At 42.1% G+C, this 24,551-nt stretch overlaps 1 protein-coding gene across 1 annotated transcript; it reads left to right on the top strand.

The window, feature by feature from the left end:
• The first annotated feature begins 1,269 nt into the window (after positions 1 to 1,269).
• Positions 1,270 to 23,651, top strand: LOC143840322 (coagulation factor X-like). Its single transcript, XM_077343707.1, has 8 exons — positions 1,270 to 1,737; positions 9,322 to 9,482; positions 11,186 to 11,210; positions 12,657 to 12,770; positions 13,665 to 13,796; positions 15,698 to 15,999; positions 16,601 to 16,718; positions 19,127 to 23,651. The coding sequence occupies exons 1-8, from the start codon at positions 1,398 to 1,400 to the stop codon at positions 19,702 to 19,704; spliced, it is 1,770 nt and encodes a 589-aa protein (XP_077199822.1). The 5' UTR covers positions 1,270 to 1,397; the 3' UTR covers positions 19,705 to 23,651.
• The last annotated feature ends 900 nt before the right edge of the window (positions 23,652 to 24,551 follow it).

Below are 24,551 nucleotides of genomic sequence, written 5' to 3'. Positions count from 1 at the left end.
AGATTGTATGGGTGGAGGGGGGCCGTCCGTTAGGAGGTAGAGCTGGGTGATTCAACAAAAACACCTCCTCATGCCTGGGGGAAGCAGAGAGAGCATAATCAAGGGAAGAGAGAATAATTCTTGCCACTTGTAACAGTGCCCTGACCATTTAAAAAAATATATTAATTTTGTTCATGTCTGCAAAGTCACCAAGGCAGAGGGAGGGGGTGATTCATTCATACACAAGATGCACCGTTCATTCCAGACACATGAAAAAGTTCATCTCTCCAACAGCATGCCAGGAAAGCTCCCTCTCTCTCTCTCACACACACACACACACACACACACACCACCACCACCTCCACAATTTTTGAAAAAGTGGATGCTGCAATAGGGAAAAAACTACCTGCCCATTATATGTATAGGAATGGAAGAAAGCATTGTGTGGAAACAAAAATAAGTGCATTAAGGCAGGGGTAGTCAACCTGTGGTCCTCCAGATGTTCATGAACTACAATTCCCATGAGCCCCTGCCAGCAAACGCTGGCAGTGGCTCATGGGAATTGTAGTCCATGAACATCTGGAGGACCACAGATTGACTACCCTTGCATTAAGGTACACAACACAGCTAAAGCTCCTGAAACAGAAAACTCTCCATATAGATTCTGTCCAGGGTCAGAAGAACTCTGATCCTCCATGTTCCAGTCTCCAAATGCTAATTTTTTTCTTACCTTGATTTCGAAAACTGCAGTCTTATCCCAAGTTATATCATGTTTTTTTAAAGAAAGCTTCCTCTATAAAGTTAGCATCTCAAAAGTGAAGAGCTTATCTCAAATGCCACAACTGATTCCTGCAATGTATTGATGATGCAGAAGAACAGTTGGTAAGAACAGTGTACATATTTTATTCCAAGCCTAAAGAATGGAGTCCTTATTCTGAAATGACTATCCTATGGGTCTTTAGGGTTTCTCTTGCATCATAAACTGCTCAGCAAAGCATCTGTATCCTCAAGTATGTGACCTAAACTTGTCTCCAATCCTTGCTTTTTTTTCTATACCTCCTCATCACCCCTTGTTTTCGTGGATTAGTGCTCTCCCAAAGCAGTTCAGTCCTACCCCCTCTTTTATGTACCTTGGCCCCCTTTATACCTTATAGGTCATTTTATGGTTTTATGGTATCTGCTCCCATGGGGCTTTTGTTTGTTTCTTTTCATGTCTGTGGAGTGCATGACTCCTGGCTAACCAAAATAAATCGAGAGTAAAGGGAATTTGTTTTCTCTCTTGTTGTCAGGTTAGAAGATTAGAATAACTTACTTTTTGGAGAGAGAAAATACTTCATTAGGAGTGACTTTCTCAGCTTATGGAGTTCAGTGTTTCTAAGTGATGAGCTTAGAGAGTGCAGGATTATTCCTGTAAACAAATGCAATCAGCTTTTGACCTTCTGGGGGCAAAGAGTAGGAAACAAAACCAACACATACTGTTTATCTATAAAGGCTCAACGACCTTACTTGGAAAAGTCCGGGATGTCTCAGCAGTCAGCACAGCAATTTTAAATATACATCGTCCATTAGCAAGCTTTTGGGTTGTGTATGATAAGAGCTGCAGCGCAGTCACAGGAAGTGTGCTTTTTGAACCTTGTTCATTGCTGGCCTTGAAGAGAAACATGCTCTTGTTCTCTCAGTCTGCCACTATGGCTAACCAGCTGTTTGTCATTCTGCTGTTCGGTTTTTTGTCAAGACTCCTGGAGGCAGAAATAAATGGTAAGATCCTTTGATTTCTTTTATTCTTCACGTAATTGTTGTAACTTATTTTGAGTAAGAGACATTTCTCTGTTGTTGTCAGGAGGAGAAAGTATCAGGTATGAGGAGAAATATTTCTCAATAGCATGGTTTTGTTATATATAACATGCCTGCATTTAGCGCCTGCCCGTCATGTGTGAAATTTGGATTCTTTCCTGTTTAAAATAAAGTGTGTGCCATACTATTTACTCTGTGGAAGCAAAGACTAGCAGCAATGCAGTTTAACTGCAGGGAGACCACATTTCTCTCAGAAATAACCGTGTTAGTCTGAAGTAGCACAATAAGATCAGAGTCCAGTAGCACCTTTAAGACCAACAAAGATTTATTCAAGGCGTGAGCTTTCGTGTGCAAGCACTCTTCGTCAGAGTCATTCTAAGCAGAAGATAAATTAACATGATGATGTACTAAGCTGACCAGATTTTGGTCTATATGGACTAACATATATTTAATTTCAACATAAGTACAATTTGCCAGGTGCCCCAGGTGCCCCCAGATGTCCCTCCAAAAGTGGGACAATCTGGTCACCTTAAAATTCAAGATAGTGTGATACAAAACCAAAGAATCATAAATTGACAGGGAGAAGAAAAGGAAAACAAGAAAGGAATATTTCTGTGATCGAAAAACTTTGTTTCCAAGGTCAGTAAAGCTGGTAGTAAATGTAACACAAGGAATTGCCAAACTGCCTAGGTTCCTAAATGAGCTAGGATATAGTAGGACATAACAGCTTCATTGGCACCCTGAAATGAAAATTTTAGGTGACTTCTAAATTTTAGAACTCTTCTATGGGGGAGGAAGGGGAGGAAGAGCCAGCATCCAATGACTGAATGAGGTATATGTACCATGTTGTCTTGTTTGGCTTTTTGTGCAGGAAACTAAGTTTTCATATAAAATTCTATCAAGATAGGCTAAGTGAAAAGAGTTCAAATAGTAAGAAGGGAAAATAGCTTAATAACAACTTTAGATACTAACATTGTATAACTTGTCAGTGTTGTAGCTGCTCATACCTCCTGAGGTGTAGCTAATTTTAGTTGTGTTCCAATTTTCTGGTTGTGTTCAAATTTTAGTTTGGTTGTAGCTGCTCAGATGACTCAGGTATAGCTAATTTTAGTTCAGAGGTCCTTGGCTAGTTTTTCCGCAGTGTGGGAAGGGTTAAACAAAGGTCAAACCAAGGGCAAGGTTTAAAATTGGAGGCATAGGGATATCTTAAACTCCAGTATCACTTTGGAACTTTACTACACTTACAGATTAAAGTACTACTACCAGAGACTAGGGATAGTATTGAGTTCACAGATAAGGCTAAATAGACAGGTTTTTGTAACAGAAAGGAAAGCAAATAACAAAATAAACAGCAGCTAGAGCAGCTAGACTGCTCTTAGAAGGCCACATCCTGAAGATGAAACTCAAATACTTCGGCCACCTCATGAGAAGGAAGGACTCCCTGGAGAAGAGCCTAATGCTGGGAGCGACTGAGGGCAAAAGAAGAAGGGGACGACAGAGAATGAGGTGGCTGGATGGAGTCTCTGAAGCAGTAGGTGCAAACTTAAATGGACTCCGGGGAATGGTAGAGGACAGGAAGGCCTGGAGGATCATTGTCCATTGCTGTCGTGATGGGTCAGACACGACTTCACAACTAACAACTACAACCAAGAGTTTAAATATAGCTAGGGCTTAAAGACAAACAGGAGGCCCAATATTAAACTAAAACCTTTAAACTAATCATATTCTTTAAAAAAGCCCCCCCCCTAAGAAAACTAGTAGTTTCATGCCTATGGAACTGCTGAGGCTATTCATGTGGAGTCCCTTTTAATCCAAGCCTAGAAAGGCTGAATTAACATTTGAAATTAAATTAACACTGGAAGGAAAAAGCAGCCTGAGAAGAGAGGCAATATGAATAACTCTCAGCAAAATCACCTTTTGATTTTGTTGTGTTACTTCAAACCAACGTGGCTACCCACTTGACTCTTTCAGCAAGGCCCATTATTAATCCACCAGAGGCTGGCTCACTCTTCTGCTTTTATTGGTTAGCTCCCAGTCAGTGTAATTGGCTCCAGAGGGGGATGGTGTTTTGGGCCCAAGTGATTTATTCCGGTTCCTGAAGATGAAACTCAAATACTTTGGCCACCTCATGAGAAGAAAGGACTCCCTGGAGAAGAGCCAAATGCTGGGAGCCATCGAAGGCAAAAGAAGAAGGGGACGACAATGAGGTGGCTGGATGGAGTCACTGAAGAAGTTGGTATGAGCTTAAATGGACTCCAGGGAATGGTAGAGGACAGGAAGGCCTGGAGGATCATTGTCCATGGGGTCGCGATGGGTCAGACACGACTTCGCACCTAACAATAACAACAATACAGGGGTAGTCAAACTGTGGCCCTCCAGATGTCCATGGACTACAATTCCCATGAGCCCCTGCCAGAAAACACTGACAGGGGTTCATGGGAACTGTAGTCCATGGACATCTGGAGGGCCGCAGTTTGACTACCCCTGCTGTAAGCAGGCCCAGTTCTGTGAAATCCGGGCCATTCTCCAGTACTGAAGTCTGGAATGAGGGAATAAATAGGTTGGTTTAGCAGACCTGTGAGTTCAGTGGTGGGGTGAGGAAGCCAGTTTCTCCACATCCCAAACAAATCTACATAAAAGTTTTTTTTTTTAAATCCCCGCAAATAATGAAAAGGCAGTTAAGTTATGCAGGTTGAATGCCAACAAAGCTGGGGGGATGGGGGCAGCTATCCATTGTATTTTGCTGACTGCAACATCTATGACTACCTTCCAACTGGGCAGAGATCATGGGTGTGTGCTGAGCAGAATGAGTTTTCATACTCAAGGCCAAGGTGTTAGGCCCACTTACTTACCTCTCAGGGACTTGTTAGATGTGTCCCACTCTGAGAATAGCAGCCTTATTGCTGCCAAGGAGCATGGGGGTCAAGAAGAAACAGCACCATCCTGATGAGAAGGGGAATGTTCCCTTAGAAAGGGACAAGTATCCTTTCCCACCAAAGGCCCTCCAAGGTAGCTTTCTCAGAAGAGCTGCCTGTTCCAGCTAGGCAGGCACCAATTAGGAAGTCTCAAGGCATGGATGAGACAGTGGTATAGGGAGAAAGGGTTTGAGTTGCAGCGCAAATTTAGAATCCAGTGGCTCCTTTAAGACCAACAAAGTTTATTCAATTTATGAGTTCTCATGTGCACGCACACTTCTTCAGATTGGGTACTGGGATACTTTTTGGAACAAGCAGGGCCTGTACAAAAGAAATGGCTTCCACTTGTCCTGAGAAAGAACCAGGCTGGTCGTGATTGCAATCAAAAAGATAGCAGAGCAGTTTTTAAACTCAATCTTGGGGGAAAGGCAACAGGAGATTAGATGCCTCTGTTTTGATGTGGCTTGTCTCTAAAAGATGAAGGGGTAACTTACTGTTCTAGAGGGAAATGGATTAGGACTGGCCACTGAGAGGATGACAAACAGCATTGACTACGGGTCAAGGTCTGGAGGCCCCAGGAAGAAGGTTGCAGGCAAATGCATCTGGGAAATTATAGATGTTTATATACAAATGCTAGAACTTTCTGAGGAAAAATGGGGAGGTGGAATGCTTAGTGTCAGAGGAGAACGGGGAGATTGTAGGCAGTCCAGAAACTTTGTGGAATTAGGAAGGGTTGGAGGTGGAGTGGTTCTGTATGTCAGAGTATACAGTCTAGTAAGACCAAGAGTAATAGATTCATTTACAGAAATGCTATGCATAGAAATAGTGTGCTCAAAAGAAAGCTTAACTCTGGGGATTTTATCACCCACCAGATCAAAGGTTAGACGATGATTTTAAAAACAGCAAAAGAATAATGAAAAGCAGCTTGATTAAAATAATGGTTTCGTGCTAGGTAATTTTAACTACCCACAAATTGATTGCGTCTATATTTGTTCAAGTCAAGGGAAAGAACTTGGGTTTCTAGCTACTTTCAATGACTGTATCATGGAGCAGATGGTTACAGAATCTACCAGTGGGGAGACAATCCTGGACTTGATCCTAAGATTCAAGATCTGGTGAGATAGTACCAGTTGGGAACATTGATCCTAATGCTATTAAGTTTAGCATTCATGTAAATAGAGTTGCCCCAAAAGACAAATACAACCACATTTAACTTTAGAAAGGGTCACTTCTCTCAAATAAGGGGGCTTGTGAAGAAGAAAAGGAAAGATAAGGCAGATCAGATCTCTTCAGGAAGCTTAAAGACTATTTAAAACTACAGTCTTAAAAGCTCAGATAAAATGTATACCACAGGTTTGGAAAGGTACATCGTTATTTTAAAAGGCTTGCATGGTTAATGAACAAAGTAATGGAAACAGTAAAAGGTAAGAAGGATTCTTTTAAGTGATGGAAGGCTAGTCCAACTGAGTAAGCAAAAGGGAGTACTGGTTTTGGCAAATAAAATGCAAGACTGATCAGACAGGCAAAAAGGCACAATGAGGAAACCCACATAAAATACATACAATACCATAAGACCATACTGTTGGCAAAAAACATACTCTTTAAACCTCCCCCCACCCATCTGCACCCTATAAGAGCCACCACCCCGCACACGGGGGGGGGGTCTTCTGGCGATGTCCAGTCTATTGAAGTCTATACCAGGAGGGACCCATTCTTCCTAGCCTGGTCTCAACCAAATGATGGAAAAGATCTGTATTGCAGGCCCTGTGGAACTGTGATAGCTCCATCAGGGTCCTCAGCTCTTCCAGGAGCAGAATCCACCAGGTCAGGGTCAAGACCAGGCATGCCTCCTGAGGGCCGGGGATAACATAAACATGTAACAAATAAATAAATAGAGAAGGTAGAGTAAGAAGTGATTTTGTTCCTTTCTCACATACAAGAGCTGGTGGGCAATCAGTGGCATTGATTCTTCACCCAAAGAGTAATTAACACACATAATTCTCTGCTACAAGAAGTGGTAGCAGCTACAAGTATAGACAGCTTCAAGTGGGTAATTGGGTAAATATATGGAGCAGAGGTCCATGAGTAGCTATTAGCCACAAGGTATAGATGGAACGCTATGTCTGGGACAGTAATGCTCTGTATCCTTGGTGTTTGGGGACCCATGGCAGAAGTTCTGGCCCACTGGTGAACCACCTGATGATACCTGGGCTTTGGCTAATGTGTGACACAGATTGTTGGACTTGATGTCCTGATCCAACATGGCTTCTCTTTTGTTCTTATTCTCTTAACCTAGTGTCAGTAGCTGCTATTACATTATCTACCATGCAATCTTCTGCTGCCCTTGCATGTCTCTGAATCAGAGCAATCACCAATAAAATGAAAGGTAATTATTAATTAACTCATCTATAAACAAAATTCATGGATAATGATTCTACCAGCATCTAGTTGAAAGATGCAGAATCAAGAGAAGCCTCTTAATTGCAAGCTGTAATTTCTACCCTACTCAGGAAATGATTTTCATGCAGCCCTTCTGTGTTTTTAATGTAAAAGAATGTACAAATACTCAGGAAATGAGGAGAGATAAGAGTGGTTAGCAAATTTAAATATCTTCAAGAAAAAATAGACATTGCAAAATTGTGTGCAATTTAAACAGTCACTTCCTTGGTAGTCCCAGGGATGGTGAAGGACACATAATCATAAAAACATTTAACTTTAAAAAAACACACAACATAAGCTGGAGTTCTCAAACTTTTTGAAGTTTATATAAACATATGTTGGGACATCCTTGCAAAGTAATTCCATAGAACTTTCTTCCTCTCCAACATAAAATGCAGGAATCTCACATCAGTTAACACTGAACAAGTTTGTATTCTACTTTTCATATTTGGTATTTGTAAATATATCACATACTTAACAAGCTATAGCTTATGGTCATTCCACAGAGGCAAACCCAACTTTTCCCAACTGAATCCTCTTCTATCTCATGCTGATCCTTCTCTTCCTTCCTCCTGCTCTCACAACCCACTTTTGGTCCTAACTCATAATTTATTAACCAGTGATTTAAGACAACCCAGTTTCTCCCATTCTGACTGCTTGTAGTAATCAACAAACTCTAGTAAATATAGGTTGCATGTACATGACTGATGCTGTTTCCACATGAGCTATTTGCACTAGGTGTGATGCTGTCAGAAAGGGGGAGGTTTTCCTGCTTCCTCACGGTATCATGGCATATTCGCCTACCACACTGTTGTAAAAAACATTACTTAGATGGCTGCATGCAAGTTCCACAACATAGATAATAGTGTCTCCATGGGCTGTTTAGGTTTATTTCATAGCATTTTTTAAAAGATGAGGCATCCTCATCTCATCTGTGCTGGTCTTTTCTGTAGGGCGTTAATAAAAACATTTTTTCTTACATTTCTTACATTTGTGCACTGGAGATGCCCACCCACACCCATCTTTCTGTAACTCAAGGCACTTGAAGTATATTGGGGAGTAGAGAATTCAGAGATATCATCTTGAGTGGTGGCAGCCCATTGTGGAGAAGGGACAGCCCAAATTCTCAGAGCAAAGGTTTGGGCAGGGTTTCCCTGAAGAGTTAGGGATTCTTTACAATCACCACCCCAGGCAATCCAGACATCTCTGCTGCTCACTAACTTTAGAGTAAGAGATATGGGCAAGGGAAGGGGTGAAGGACCCCCTAGTGATCCTGAGAATAATGACAAGAAAACTAGTGCTGCCCATCTTAGGCAGGAACACATCCCAACAGAGAGATGGTAAAGAGATCAGGTAGAGCAGCCACAGGGCTCCTTTGAAGGGAAGATGGTGTGGCTGAATCGTATTTTGGTGGCTAAGGTGGCCAGTCACAAGATATGGGGGGTGGACACTTCCTAATCCTCTTGTGATTTAACCTCAAGGGAGTAACATATGGAATGTAAGTAATAAACTAAATCAAAGTGCTAAACTAAATCAAAACAAAAACACTTAAAGACTTCAAGCAAATCGATACCTGAAAATTCAGAGGAACTAATATATTACAAGGTTATAATTCTCTAGCTATTACTAATTCTTGCAAAATCTCAAAGTAGCTTTCAGATTGCACATCAGAGAAAATGGCAGTTAGTGAGACCAAGGGAAGGAAAATGGAACTGCTTTGGGTGAGATGGTGTGCATCTTTCTATCCAACAAATAGCCTTTTCATCACCCTTGGAGCAAGAAGAGACCAGCCATTGCCAACTCATGGCAATGCATGACCTTTGCTGGTTTTGCAACTGTTAACAATGAAATTGGCACAGATAAGACACAGATTTCCTTATTCCATACAACAGCAACCAAGACTTGTGTTGCCATAAAAGTGAATGAATGGAAGTGTTCTCTCCTTTTGCTCAAGTTGTTGGTCTGAAGAAGCACAACAAAATTTGAGTCCAGTGGCAACTTTAAGACCAACAAAGATTTATTCAAGGTGTGAACTTTTGTGTGCCTGCATACTTCCTCAGACAACGGAACAGGGATTATAAGAAGTAAAGATTCACATTCTAATCTCACCTTTCTGTTTACCCTGTTTAGATGTTTTTAATAGACAGAGAAGTTTGCCTGGGAAGCAACAACATTTCTTTCTTTCTTTGCTTAGTATTCTTAGAAGACAAAACGGCTAACAAATTTCTGAGCAGAACCAGGCGTGCCAATTCACCGTTTGAGGAGTTTAAGAAAGGCAATATTGAAAGAGAGTGTTATGAGGAGAGGTGCTCGAAAGAAGAAGCCAGAGAGGCCTTTGAAGATCAAGCACTAACAGTAAGGACAAATGGGTTCCTGGGTTGATTTTGGGTTTCTAGTTGATTTCTGCTTTATACTAGTTGCAACAAATGATATATCTGTTTCAAGAACAGTGTTTGAGAAGGGGAATGAGTGTGCTGGCCCTATCACCCCTATAATTGCCAGATAAGTGCTCATGTACAAGATAAAGAGCCTCTTGTGGCGCAGGGTGGTAAGGCAGCAGAAATGCATTCTGAAGCTGTCTGCCCATGAGGCTGGGAGTTCAATCCCAGCAGCCAGCTCAAGGTCGACTCAGCCTTCCATCCTTCCGAGGTCAGTAAAATGAGTACTCAGCTTTCTGGGGGGTAAATGGTAATGACTGGGGAAGGCACTGGCAAACCACCCCGTATTGAGTCTGCCATGAAAATGCTGGAGGGCGTCACCCCAGGGGTCAGACATGACTCAGTGCTTGCACAGGGGATACCTTTACCTTATTCAAAATATAAGAAGTAATTATTTTTTTAAAGGGTCAGCAAGGTTGCATTAAACTGAAAATATTTGTAGATGAATAATACATTGCAGGTTTTTGCCAATGTCCTGTTTGGCCAGCCACTTCTGGGATCGTTCTCGGCAATGGAAAAACTCTAGAGAAGTGAGCTATGGAACCCTGCCCGTTGGGTCACAAGTGAGCTCCCTTCTCCTCCTCCTCTTATTTCCTCTTGCCTTTTGAAAGCATCTGCTGATAGTACACTTGGCAAGGAAAGCAAGGGCACCAGCTTCCTGATTATATGTATGTTTGAAAGAGCAAAATGAAGCTCAATTGATTTTTTTTTCATGACTCTTAACACTCAGCTAATTCCTCACTACAGAGCACCCCAGCTCTCTTTGTTTGGGTATGATCCTGACTTCCCTTCTGATGTCCTGCAATGCAGTTATTGCTCAGTGGATTCTATATAGGGTTACCAACCTCCAGGTAGTGGCTGGAGATTGCCTGATATTACAACTATACTCTCCAATTCAGAGAGATCAGTTCATCAGGAGAAAATGGCAACTTTGGAAGGTGGACTCTATGGCATTATACCCCATTATACCCCATACTTCCCAAACCCCAACTTCCTTGGGCTCCTCCTCTCCCTGGAAGTGGCAGCCCTAATCCTATACACAGATGGCCTGGAAGGGCTACAAGATGCTGTGTTAGAGAGAATTCCATGGTGGGAAGTGGTAGAGCTGTGCAGATCTTGTCATAGAACAGCCATTGCGTATATTCTATAAGGCTGTCTACCCCAGATCTTAGCACATCTCAGGAGCATAGCAGGGGCAGTTCTGGTTAGTACATGGATGGGAGACCACCAAGGAAGACCAGGGTTAGTATTCAGAGGAAAGCAGCGTCAAACTACCTCTGATCAAGTAGTTGCTCTCAAAAATGTATGCACTCACCATAAGTTGGCTGCAACTTGACGGTGCCTTCCTCCACCACCAGCAGTGGAGTATTATTAGGGCAGTATCCCTAAAATATTGTGCATTGAGGAGAGTGGGTAGTAAAGTTATGACAAGGGAAACTATTTGGTAAAAAGAAACAAAAGTTGGAAGGATTTCTAAAGTGTGATGAACCCAGTGGTACTTAAAGGGTTGTAGTAAGTCAATCTGAATCTCTGAATCAGTATTTTTTTATAATCTATGTGATGGACAGTTTGATATTCTAGTTAACTAAGTTTATTAACATGCTATGTTTTTCTCATTAGGAGGAATTCTGGAATAAATATTTTGGTAAGAGATATTTTAAAGTTTTTAGGTACTAAAAATTTTGTTGAAGATATAGAGAACATATACTTGATAAAATTACATTTGCTGATTCATCATGTTTAAAATTTAATGCGAAATCATGCTCTCTCAGATGTTCAGCTTCTAGTAGCAACAGGGTAGTGATGGTTACACTGGCAATCAAGGAACTACATTCTCATCCTGTCCTAGTGGTACCTCAAACTGGCTTAGATCCAGCCATCTGCTCTGAAGGAGAAAAAAGGTGAACGGGTCTCGTTTGAGAACCCAGAAAGCCTATGCAAGGGATCATGAGACTTGTATGGACACAGTCATGTGGGAAGCACTGCAATAAGGAGGATTTGTTGAGCTTTAGCAAATAAGTTGGCTGGATCTCTCTAGATACAGATCTTGTCAAAACTCTGTATAGATGAAGAACTAAATGGTGTGCATCCCCTTCGTGGCCATACATTAGTGAAGGGGGAGAACTTCCATGTACACAACAGTTCTTGTGCAAGCAGAGGAGATTCGTTCTCAGTGTCTCTGCTTGGCTGTCATTTAAAGCCATTTCATCCCCATGGCATTTTCCATTTAAAACCAAAAGAAACCATTATTTATTTATGCCACCTCTCCAAGGAGGTGGGTCACAAAATAATATCAAGTAACCAACCTCTCGAACCTTCCCTTTGTTCCACGTGCATGTTATTGTTTTGTTAAGCATGATTCTAAAGCCCTCTGTGCCGCCAGTCACAGCCATTATCTTTTGCCAGGAATTGACTTATTTTAAAATGGTGCCATTAAAGTTCATACTGTTTAAACAAATAACAGTCAGTCCTCTCCTTGTTCCCAAGGAGACTAAATTAAATGTTGGCATTTTGAAGGAAACAAAGGAAAGGAGGCCCAGGTAAGAAAGGATTGTGATCTGCATTTGTAAAGGTGCATGTATCCACAGCTGCAAGCTGTTGGGCCAGTAACATAAAGTCATCTATTTTATCATAGATGTATAAGCAAAACCCTCAATGAGTACAAATGGCATGCAGTTATTATATTCTTTAACAACTAAAGTCCATAGCTTAAAAGCATGTTGGGTCAAGTTTGATGGAATAATTCCATGTAATGGGCTTGGGGCTTAACAATGGTATCAAAAAGAGTTTGACATTGTGATATCTATTCACATTCATTCTGTGACCTGATCTAGAAGATTTGGGAGTTCTGAATGTTGCCGTAACATGGAATTATAGTTAACTGTGCTTTTTTTTTTTAAGAGTTCAGCAGCATATTGGGAACTTAGTATATGAATACTATGCCATATCTATGATCAGCAAATGGGATTCTGTCAGGAAATGTTTGTACCAGTGGGTACTGAACTTAAGCTAGAAAACAGCATGCATCATATTTGTCTATGTAGGAGACATATTGTAGTCTCTTTGATTCTTTCCCTGCCCCCAACTCTAGATGGGGACCAGTGCGAATCTAACCCTTGTCATTATGGTGGAACATGCCAAGATGGAATTGGTAAATACACTTGCATGTGTTTAAATGGTTACCATGGCGTCAACTGTGAATCAGGTAAGTTTGCCAACAGGAAATTCCTCTAGTCCAATAGGCTTTCCTCTTAATTACATGACCCTGCACTTGCTGAAGTGCTTCTTAGGTTGGAAAAAGGCTTAACATTTTCTTAGGGGATATGTTGGATACAGGCCTTTAGGCATTGTTTTCAACATCATTTCTTCAGGAGATTAACCTGAAAATCAGGAAATGGATCTGCAAAGGTACCTTGAGCAGAAAAAGTTCCCTCTAGCTCTTAGTCTCCCCAAATTTCTTCCATCCACCTAGGTAAACCTAAAACAGTTCAGGGCACACAAAGAAGTATGCTTGGACAGTGAAAGCATTACCTGGTGCCAGCTTTCTGGGAGGGCAGTCTAAAAATCCAATTAAATAAATAAATAAATAAAATTACTTCTAGGGGTATCAGTCTCTTTCTCTTCATTTATTATTTGCCCAAGGCATTTTAGCTGCACCTTCCCCCGCCCCCATAGGCTTGGGGTAGCATGCATAGCATCATTCATTTTATCCTCACAACTCAGTTCTGAGGTAAATTAGAATGAAAAATGATGGCTTGGATACAGAAGAGTATTTCTAAAGCAGAAGAGTAGAAAGGTGCAGCACAACTTTCTCATATCCCTTTCCTGCTGCAGTCCTAAATTCCCAGGGTGTTTTGTGCTGCAGCAACAGGATGAATATGTCAAAGGTTCAGTCAGTATTACAGGCCCAACTTCAGATCATCCAGAGGTGGGATTTTCATCTGGGTCTTTGTGGGAGGGCATGGCTGGCACAGTTTCCATTGGCTACAGGCAAATGTCCCAGATCCCTCTCTGTCTGTTAGTTTATGGTCTTTACCTTTGTCTGCAGAAAATAAATATATTTCCTTTCAGTGTTTGTATTTACTTATCTTTGATGCAGTCATCCAAAAGTATTGCAAACTCAACAATGGAGACTGTGACCACTTCTGCACCCTTGTGGAAAACACTGTTGTATGCTCTTGTGCTGATGGATATATTCTGGGCGAAGATGGAACATCCTGTGTTGCTACAGGTATAGTCATGTAATGATTTAAGATTATTTATAAAGTTTTATCACTTTAAACCAAACTGTACTGCAGTGGTCCCCAACCTTTATTAGGCTGGGGACCGGCAGGGCATCGGGCCGTGCCCGCGGGGACCGCGCCCGCGCGGGCCACGCCCACGCTTCTGGCCGCGCCCGCGGGCCGCGCCCGCGCATCGAGCGCCCGCGCATCGAGCCGCGCCCGGCCGCGCCCGCGAGCCGCGCCCACGGATCGGGCCGCGCCCGGAAGCCACGCCCGCGGATCGGGCCGCGCCCGCGAGCCGCGCCCGCGGATCGGGCCGCGCCCGCCCGCGCCCGCTGATCGGGCCGTGCGGGGCGCAGCCCGGCCATGATTCCCTCTCCCCGCCCTCCCGCAGTAAGTAGCTTCCCGGGCCGCAAGCTTGCGGCCTGGGAAGTTTTTTACTGCGGGGGGGGGCGGGGAGAGGGAGCTGCGGCCCGGCGCCGGGCCGCAGCCCGCAGGTTGGGGACCACTGCTGTACTGTATTATTAGTGTGGCATTAATGACTTTGTCTAACCCTGATAAATTAAGATTATTCATGAAGTTTTTGTCTAATGACTTTGTCTAACCCTGATAATAAGGGGTTATGATGAACAGGTTGAACTTCCCCTCTCTTTAAGAGCAACCAATGAGAACTGATGGAATGTTAGAGGGTGGGAGAGAGCTGAAAAACAGCAGTTAGGAGGGCAATTGGCAGTTAGAGGGATGAGAAGAAAAGCAAATGAAACTGTATCTGTAACTGTGGAGAGTAGCTGTTTAAAGATGACTGAAAAGAGTGCTTGTAATTCATTGTGTCTATTACTATTGTGGCTCTATTGGCTTAACTGAAGCCCTACTTTGATATGGGGGAAGGAGTTTCTTTACTGATGCTGAGTTCAGACAACTATTGCTGTGTAAATTTGGTTCCCATTCCAAATGAGAGCAACAAATTTTACCTGAGACAGATCTGGTCATTCACTCCCATACTTCCTTCCACTGACTTTATGTACTGCATTTGTGCTCTATTTATTTGTATTCTAACATTTGTTATTTCTCAAAATATTGAAAAGTATCACTCCATATAAAAAGCTTTTTGTGCTTCCTAATGACATGCCAGGTCTCTGATTGGCTCTCAGTGGGGAAGATCCTCCCACTAAGGTCCAATCAAAGACCTGGCATGCTCTCCCTCATGTCTCTGATTGGCCCACAGTGGGAGGGTCCTCCCTCACTGAGGGCCAGTCCATTGCTGCGCAGCCTCCCCACTGCCAGAGACCACTACAGAAGTCTGACCACCCATTCCGCAGCTGCCTTGCTGCTGTCCCCGGCATCCTTGCCAACAGGGAATGGCGGGCATAGCCACTTGTGCCCTCTGCAGGTTCCCCACTGCTCTCCCAGCATCTTTGATTACCACTGAGGACCATCATACACCCTCTCCACAAAAGCACCACCATTTTCCGAGCACACTCCACGGCCTCCTCACTGCTCTCCCCGGCATCCTTGCCATCAATGGCCAATGGGGAATCCTGCCTGGCCCCTCCATAAGGGTAATGCTCCTATCCTTGGCCTCCTGGCCACCAGATGAGGGTGGGGAAATGTCTCCGCCCATGCTGCCTATGGTTCTCAGAGGCCTCCTGATGCCCCAACAGCTGCAGGGGGGGAAAGTGCTGTTTCCCCGCCTGCTTTTAAAATGGGCTTCTCTGCTAATTTTTCAGAAAATGTTACTCCTCAATTACTACCTTTTCTAGAAATGAATTTGAAATCCTCTGAGTTTTCAAGACAGACCACGCAAGAGGAATTGCTAGGTATAATTGAAAAGACTTGCTCATTTCTTCCTTGGGTACATATTTGCTTGATTGTGTCAATACACTTTAAAATCCTGGTGATGTTTTTGTAGGAAGTTTTCCCTGTGGTCAAAATATAGTGAACAAGAAAGCACCAAAGAAAAAGAGGGAAGCAAGTTCATTTGGAGACATGGGAGATACTGGACATGACAATGAAGAAACAGAGCTGACCTATGATGATTCATTAAGTGTCCAGAATTTCACCAGTGATCAAAATTTCACCACTCAGCACCCTTCCCTACACTTCAAGGGCGAAGTATTGCTCAACAACTCTAAGTCAAAAACTGAGCTTGATGGTTTAAATATGAGAATAGTTGGTGGCCATGACTGTGCGCCGGGTGAATGTCCATGGCAGGTAAATGAATGTGCTATGTAACTTGCGTACCAGCTGATTAACTTTTTAATTGAAGCATTGTTTTAAGTATTAATGTTTATATCTTTACATCAATCATTTTGTTTTTTCCATGTGTAAAAACGGTCACATTAAGAAAGCATCTACCTTTTGAGGAATCTACTTATTCGCTTGCTCCCCTTTTCTCTTGAACATTTCAAGATCCAAGGTGCCTAATGACAATCAAAACGCAATTGGATAAAAAAGAAAATGTAAAACAGACATACAATTAATTAAAACTGCAATTAATACCAATATAAAAACACCAATGTCCCCTAGGAAGATATCCTACCTCTGACCAGATAGCCATCTGACGGAGAGGCTGATTCTGTGAAGACAAAGGGGTGACAGGTTACAGTAGAGAAGCGATTGGGATGTGAGTGTCCTGCATAGTGCAGGGGGTTGGACTAGATGGCCCATGAGGTCCCTTCCAACTCTATGATTCTAATAATAATAATAATAATAATAATAATAATAATAATAATAATAATAATAGCTATGATAAAAGTGTTTTGTCTTCAAATCTTGTTTTTCTGACAAGGTTTTTCCCCCCTTCTCTTTCTAGGCACTTTTAATAAATGAAGAAGATGACGGATTTTGTGGAGGAACGGTTTTGAATGAGTTTTTTGTGCTTACTGCAGCTCATTGTATAAACCAAACAAAATCAATTAGAGTTATTTTAGGTAGGTCCTCATAATCATTTGTCTTCTTTTTAAGGAAAGACTTTTCAAAGACATTTATGTAAGCATGTCTATAAGCTGGATGCCCTAACCGAGTCTACATGGGGGTGGGTGGGGGGAGAACAATTTGGAATTCTACTAAACGTCTCAAAATCTCCCCCTCTATTTACCTAGTTAAAATATTTATATCTCACCTTGACTCAATTCAAAATGGCAAACAAGACAAGAACAAAGGATTCAGCAGCATCATTTCCCTACACCTCATGTTTTAGTTTGACTGTCAAAACGTTCTGAATATTCTGAGCTCCTGGAAGATATCAAGTCCTCATCAGGCAGGAAATTCTTTTCTGTTTTGTTAACTGGTTAATTGAGGAATGTAGTAGAATTTCCAAATCTCCTTCTCCATGACTCCTTGCAGGTCCTCAGCTTGTAAACCTGGTATTTCTGCTTATATTTCTGTCCCTGTTGTGCGGCTTTTGCTATCCTCACAAGGGATTGCCAACCAGCTTGCAGTTAGATACATTGATTAAACAAATGATATGGGGAATGATCGGACATAATATTTGCTCTCTTTTCTTCCTAAAGTTTTTTTTTTTTAATTCTAGAATTAATATACAATCTTACAGTCCCATCCTCATTTAAAAGAAATTTTGTTTCAATGTTTGGGCACCTAACCTAACAATGTGCTTATAACTCAGTGGTCCCCAAACCTCAGTCCAGGCACCGGCCTCAGTCCATAGATCAGTTGGTACCGGGCCGAGGCTCCTCCTCATCCTCCACCTCGGCTGCTGCCTAGGGGCTGCCCTGCCACTCTGTCGCCAGTTAACCTTTGGTGCTCTCCAGTGGCTGCCATGGCTGGGGCTCCCCCTCGGCATGGCACTGTGCAGCTGCTGCTGGCAGCGCCCCCCCCAGTTCAAGTGGGGAGCATTTGTTCCTGATGCCTGATGAAGCAGTTGTTAGACGTAATATGACTTTTAAAATGTGGTCAACATTTAAAACCAAGGCCAGGGTTTAATAATAAGAATATTTTAGATTCAGGTGATTAGCCATGTTGCACTGAGCAAAAGAATGATTGACTCCAGTGGCTCCTTTAAGACTGACAGTTTAATTCTAGGTATAAGCTTTCATGTGCCACTGGACTCAAACTTTCTTCAAGTGTAGTTTATGTACATTTTAGCTGATCTTCCTAGATAGTGCCAAAAACAATATATAAAACCATACATGATATAAAATATAAAAATCAGTCTGTAAATATAGTCTGCTAGTAATCAGAAGACTTATAAAACAGGATATGGAAAGACTCTTTGGAAAACAGAAGAACTTTTATATTGGCTTTATAAAATCTGCAGATGGTCTCTGATTGCCCTTACTTGAAAAAATTCCATAAGATAGGATTCTCCATAGAAACCTCAGCATCCCATGAATGCTCTCAGTCAGGGCATTTCTGCACATAGGTAAAAATAGCATTATGTGCAACTCTCTTCCTCCTGTCAATCATCCGCCAGGCAACCAATCCCCTTTCTCCATATTTTAAAGGTCTCGTGAAGCCTGCTAATTTTTTTAAAATTCATACTTCTCCGTTTAAACGACTATGCATATAATCATAGATGCATAGTGCTTTTTGAACGCCACCCCTAATGGAATCACAACTCTTTTGATACTTTTAAACATTAATCTCATTCCTGATTTTGGGGGGGGGGATTTAGAGAGGCATGCTTTGCGTTACAACTTTGGAAAATAATTCTAAAAGATATTCCCATCTCCGGAAGAAGGGAGAGTGAGGCGGATGCAAGGGCAGGACATTGAAGGTGGAGGTAGCACTTCTTCACCTCTATATATTTCTTTTGCTGCTGGTCTGTTGGTTGTCCGCTGGGGGATAGCGCTTTTTAGGTTGGTGAATCCACTTTTTAGGATTCACTAACTCGCACTTTAAAATGGTGGAAATAGCGAGCAGTTTGCTGACCAGACAGGGGAGGTTGGCAACATCATGCGGAGCAGCCAGAATATAGTATCTTCAGAGGGTAAGTATGATGCTAAATTTATGGCATGCAGAAAAGCTCCTTCCCCCTCTAGACCACTCTAGATTATGGAGGAAGGCTCATAATACTGGAAAACTCACTTTGTTTCTTAGGATCTAGGCCCTCTGTAACTATATAGCTATTGTATGTTGAGTGCATTCATGTAGGCCTTTTAAAGTCCATATGTGCATTTTATTGCTAGCGTGTTCGCTGAACATTCTTTCAGAATAATAATTTTAATTTACATTGCTGCTGGGCATGAATATGCCATATAAGAGAAATGCCATGTCTTTGGGCTTGTTCTCTCTCTCCCTCTCTCTCTCTCTCTCTCTTTCATGCATACTCTTCATGATCAACATATTAGCACATCATAACTCTATTGCATTCACACAGGGGAAGTGGACGTAGCCTCAAGAGAAAGAACGGGAACTCTTTTCGCTGTAGAAAAAATATTTATTCATCACAGATTTGTATTGAAAACTTATGACTACGATATAGCCCTCATTAAGTTGAAGAGACCGATCCAGTTCTCCGAAAATATTACTGCTGCATGCCTTCCCACGCAAGACTTTGCAAATCAGATCCTCATGGCTCAAGAGGTAGGCATGGTTAGTGGTTTTGGGCGCATCCACGAAAAAGGTCGGCAGTCCACCAAGCTTAAAGTTGTGAACCTCCCCTATATTGACAGGAATACCTGCAAGCTCTCAAGCAATTTTGCAGTCACTGAAAACATGTTCTGTGCTGGTTATGATACAGTTGCAAAAGATGCATGTCAGGGTGACAGCGGAGGCCCTCACGTGACTGCATACAGAAACACTTACTTTGTGACTGGTATAGTTAGCTGGGGTGAAGGGTGTGCAAGAACAGGAAAGTATGGGGTTTATACAAAAGTGTCAAAATTCATAGTTTGGATCAAGAGAATTATGCTTCGAGCCAGGCAAGACAATAGTGCCAGGAGAGGGCAGCTGTAATCTGTTTCATGGGTTTGGGGGGAATCAGTACTGAATTCTGTTAAAAACTACCAGCACCATTTCCAAGGCCTCCCCAGAAAACCACTGCCAATGGCTAATATGTTTCTCACATAACTTGCCTCTTACCCTTACTATAGTGGAACGCCCACACATTTATATTGGCGGGTTTTAAAAATTTATTTATTTCAACTCTTACATCTTATCCATCAAGTTTTAATCAGTTCCTAAACTCCTTAATGGGCACTTGGCCATATGAATAGGACACAATGAAATCCAATTTCAAAGTGATTGGATGCTGATAGGATTCAACAATAAATATATTTAGCATTTTTAAAAAATTATTGCAATAGATCCAAATATTTTTAGATCAGATAATGTGTTGAAAAACTCAGAAACCTTTCAGATATTTCTGTTTAGCTGAAGGTTCTTTAAAATATCCACAGTTGTATTAACACTTGATGGAACATCTGCAAATTTCACCTACCATGAATTTACTGGCCCAGTGTGTCAATTTGGTACTTACAATTAATATTTCAGCTATTGGAGAAAAAAAAAACTTTCCAATACAACCTCCTAATTTGCAACTTTATAATTCATGCTACTGTAATTAATTACATTACTATTTCATGGCACAAATAGCCAGTGTTAAGCACTAGGGATGGGCATGAATAGGCCCAGGAGCCAAAATTCAGCACAAACTTTGTCCAATTTGGTTTGGCTGTTTGGGCCATTTAAACCTAACAGCCTAATGAAGTCCACAGCTGACCTGTTAGGTTTAAATGGCTGCCAGCCATTTCAGTCTAAATCTGATGGGCACACCTGTCCCGCTGTTATGTTGAAATGGCTGTGAGCCATTTCCCCAGTCAGTTTTGCTTCTCCCTGCCTTTAAGTAAGCTGTAAGTCATTAAACCCATTGGTTTGCCCCTCCTTGAAGTTTGGGGAACCAAAATGGTTTGCTATGGCTTGCTATAGCTAGGAAAAATAGGGAACAAAACTGTCCAGTTTGATGTGGAGCCTTTTGGCTTAATTTGGGGTTTAATTTAGGGGCCACCCCAAACAGAACTGTTTTTTAAGTTCATGCCTATTCCTGTTAAGCCCTCCTAAACCTCAATTGGATTGAAAGGATTAACACATGTATGTAAATCTGGTTTTCCTATTGCAATCACTGAGAATTAAAAGTAAGAGCCATTCCGCACCCAGAAAGTATAGGGAGATACTTACCTTTTGCAGATGCCATATTCAGTGTCTGTCCTTGCCCCCACCTCCTTCTACCTTCTTCCAGGAATGGGGCTTCTTTTTTTTTTTTTTTTTTAGCAAACTGCAATAAAATACTTGTAGCGTTCATACAGGCAGAGGAAAAAAAATCCCCCACCAGTTAATGAACAAAGCATGCCTCTCAACCCCCCCCCCCAAAAAAAAAACTTTAAAAAATTACTTTTCGTATGCTTCAAGGCTGGGGGGGTAGCATTAAAATAACAGAGAAGTTTCATTAAAAAACAAAACAAATCGTGGTCCCTTCAAAACAAGGAAAAAGGTGATTGGGTGGCTGCCATGATTGACAGCAGAGAGAGAGAGACACGTGTATAGCGTGTCCCTCTCCTCCGCCATTTCAGGCAGCCATGCAGAGTGCCAGGAAACACAAAAAAGCGGCAGAAGAAAGCAGGAGAACAAGAATGTGAGTAATGGCGGGGGGGGAGATTTTTTATAGCGTCAAACAATTTCGCTGGTGTGACACTATTTTTTTTTAGATGTACAGAATGGTCCTAAATGTTGCACCTGCCAATCACTCACTTTTCAAAGACTTGAAAAGAAACTCAATATAATCAAAAGGTTAACAAAATAGCTGGGAAATGTTTTGGAAGAGTGGAAGCTAGCTTCATTGGGGTGCCAGTCTTTACATGTAAAAGTCATTCCTGTGCTGAAGCCTCTTCAGAAAAACTGCACTGCACCCCCCCCCCCCAAAGAGTATTGAAATCAAGTGATCAAAACATGCTCAGGATCCCCAGGCCCAAGGAGGTAAAATTTGCCTCAACCAGGGCCAGGGCCTTTCTGGCCCTGGCCCCAGCCTGGTTGGAATGCTCTGCCTAATGAGATCTGAGACCTTAAACAGTTCAGCTCGGCCTGCAAGACAGTATTGTTCTGCCAGGCCTACAGCTGAGGCCTGGGAATAACATCAAGAAAATGTTGGCCTCCCTGCCTAAAATCTACCCAATCAAGTAAACCAAGAATTGATCAGCCGCCCTTCAGCAAACTTTTTATTCTGGAAAGAGAAGGCCGCTTTTAAGTGGTTTTAAATTGTATTGTTCATTTATATGTTTAACTTATGTGGTATTTTTAATTTATATTTTAGATTCATTGTGATTCATACTGAGCTGCCAGGGAAGGATGGAATACTAGTGTAATTATAAATACATAATTTTTTTACAAAAGGGAGGAAGGACAAATGGCCATAGTAGAGTTCATCACCACAAATATCCTAGACAGTATCTGGAACATGTGACATTTCACTTATACTCTATGATAATATCAGTGGCAGTTGGATTCATGTTCTGGAAGACTTTAAAATTAATGGGCTAAAGTACTGATATCCCAGCAAGGGAGAAATGATGTGCCAAACAAATATCTGTATGCACACACACACACACACACACACACACACACACAAATCTGTGGCTGCAAATACTATCCCACTATGTTCAATGGAATTTGTCCAATATGAGTGATTGTAGGAATGTGTTCTTAATGTGGAAAAACAATTCACCTGGGAAGGCCCTATTGTGTAGCTGTTCTGTGTTATCGAAAGTCTGTTCACACAATGTGTTTTATGTAGGGTTAGATAGTGAGTGAAACCACTTCTATTGCCTGTTTTGACACGCTGATTTGATCCTGTGCATGAATAGTGTGGTAAAATTCACCACCTTCTGATATGATACTTGCTAGGAGATGCTGGATTACAATCTTCATTCCTCAGAGCACTCACAAGACATTGTGTCTATGATCAACAGCTTGTTCTCCTGAACAACCAGTTTCAGAAGGGAATTAAGGTAATGGGTCTAACTCCTGTCTTTTAAAAAGGTCAGCAAAATAAAACAAATAAAAGTAACTTTATCACATGACTACCATAAAGGTTATACCACTTGGCTATCAATTTATGACAAAGCTAGTGAATTATACATATATATTTTATGACTTATCTTTTACAAATATCTTCCTTAATTCCATGTTCTCATTTGTTCTGTATGCAATAATAAAACAGAATTTTAGAAGTTCCTTTAGGAAATGCTTTCTTATTAGAAAGCATCTTTCAATATAGACGATGATAAATTACAGCATGTTTTGTGAAAGGAATATGTTATGATGAAGTCATTATTGGGGTATTTAGTTAATGTAAGAGAGTTTGCTCATCCATAGTGATATTAAGTAGAGTAAATTAATCTCCCAAGAAGTATATTGTAAAGTAGAAGTTACATTTATACACGTAGATTCAGTTGACATTTCAGGTTGCAGTTGAAAGTAGAGAGAGAAAGAAACCTAATCTAAAGAGTACTTTCCCTATCACAAGCAACCAGCTGTTCTGGCATCATGTATATTGAAGTATGAGAACATTGTTTATACAAGAGAGATTTGTAGAAATATGTGATTCCAGGAAAACCCATGTAAAAAAAATGGGTAACAAAGAACACACAGAGAAGAGGGGTCAGAGGGCAACTCCCAGGTTAAGACAAAGAGAGGCATCCTCCACTACCCCAATGTCCAGACATTTTGAGTTGCTCACTCTAGCAGTTATATCTGTGTAGTCCAGGGGAGAGAGCTGTATTTGATATTTTTAAAGTGCCCTTGTTTTACACATGAATTGTAAATCACCTTGTTTTTGCTCTTGCTCCTTCTATTCTGAGTCATTTGCTCAACATGTGGTTCAGTTTTATTATTAAAGTCCTTAAACTGTTTTTGCCTCTGTCTCTTCAAGCTAGCTTATTACTACAGTTAGAGACAGTTTGCCTTTTGCTTCAATATGACCGATTATGCACGGGCCGGAATGCCCAACGTGGCGGTGACTGGGCTTTGGGGGAAATCCCCGATTATGCCTGACGTCGCCACCATCCAAGGCCTGGCCCGACCAAGGTTGTTGGAAGACCCGTGTTAAAGGAACGCGGGTTCTTCCACGGGCTAGGGAGCACAGTGGGCTTAGGCAAGGACTGGGTCGGGCCAGCCCTGTGCATAATCAGAGGAACTGAGCCTTCACGTCCGGCTCCTCCCCCGACCTACAGCATCCCTGACCTACGGTATCCCTTTCGCTCCTGCCAGCTCCGCGGCTCCACGGAGCTGACTGGGGCATCCCCCCACCCCCACCATAGTGGGAGAGGAGCATGCTGCTCCCCACCATCATGCAGCAGGGGGCTATGCCCCCAATCCCCCCTCTGCTGCCACTGCCGGCGCTTCAGCGCGCGCCCGGTGCTTCCGGCTCCGCGTTGCCTGTGCAGGGCCATTGCGCCGGGGCAGCCAGTGCGTGCCCAGGAAGCTACACCCCCATGTATAATCGGGGGGTGGCAGGGCTTTTGGCCCTGGCGCAACGGCATGGCGGCAGCTCGATGTAGCAGCCGCCGTGCATAATCGGTCATTGATACGCATTGCCCCCACTAGCTCTTGTGCAGCTCAGTTATTTAAAACAGTTCAACCTTTGATCTCTTTGGTTATAGGACCTTCCCAAATTTCACAATTTGACATTAGCTGTGAGTCCTTTGCTAGGTTTTTTTGCAAAAATATCTTGTTGCTCCACCATGATCTATCCAATGTTTTTGATGCAGTTAGCAAACTGGAGACCCTTTGGCTATCTCAGGGTCTGGTTT

Source organism: Paroedura picta, chromosome 6 (genome assembly GCF_049243985.1).
Source record: "Paroedura picta isolate Pp20150507F chromosome 6, Ppicta_v3.0, whole genome shotgun sequence".
In the NCBI taxonomy this organism is placed as follows: domain Eukaryota; kingdom Metazoa; phylum Chordata; class Lepidosauria; order Squamata; family Gekkonidae; genus Paroedura; species Paroedura picta.
The sequence above is the reverse complement of the archived record's forward strand: the minus strand, read 5'-3'. Positions and strand labels throughout refer to the sequence as shown.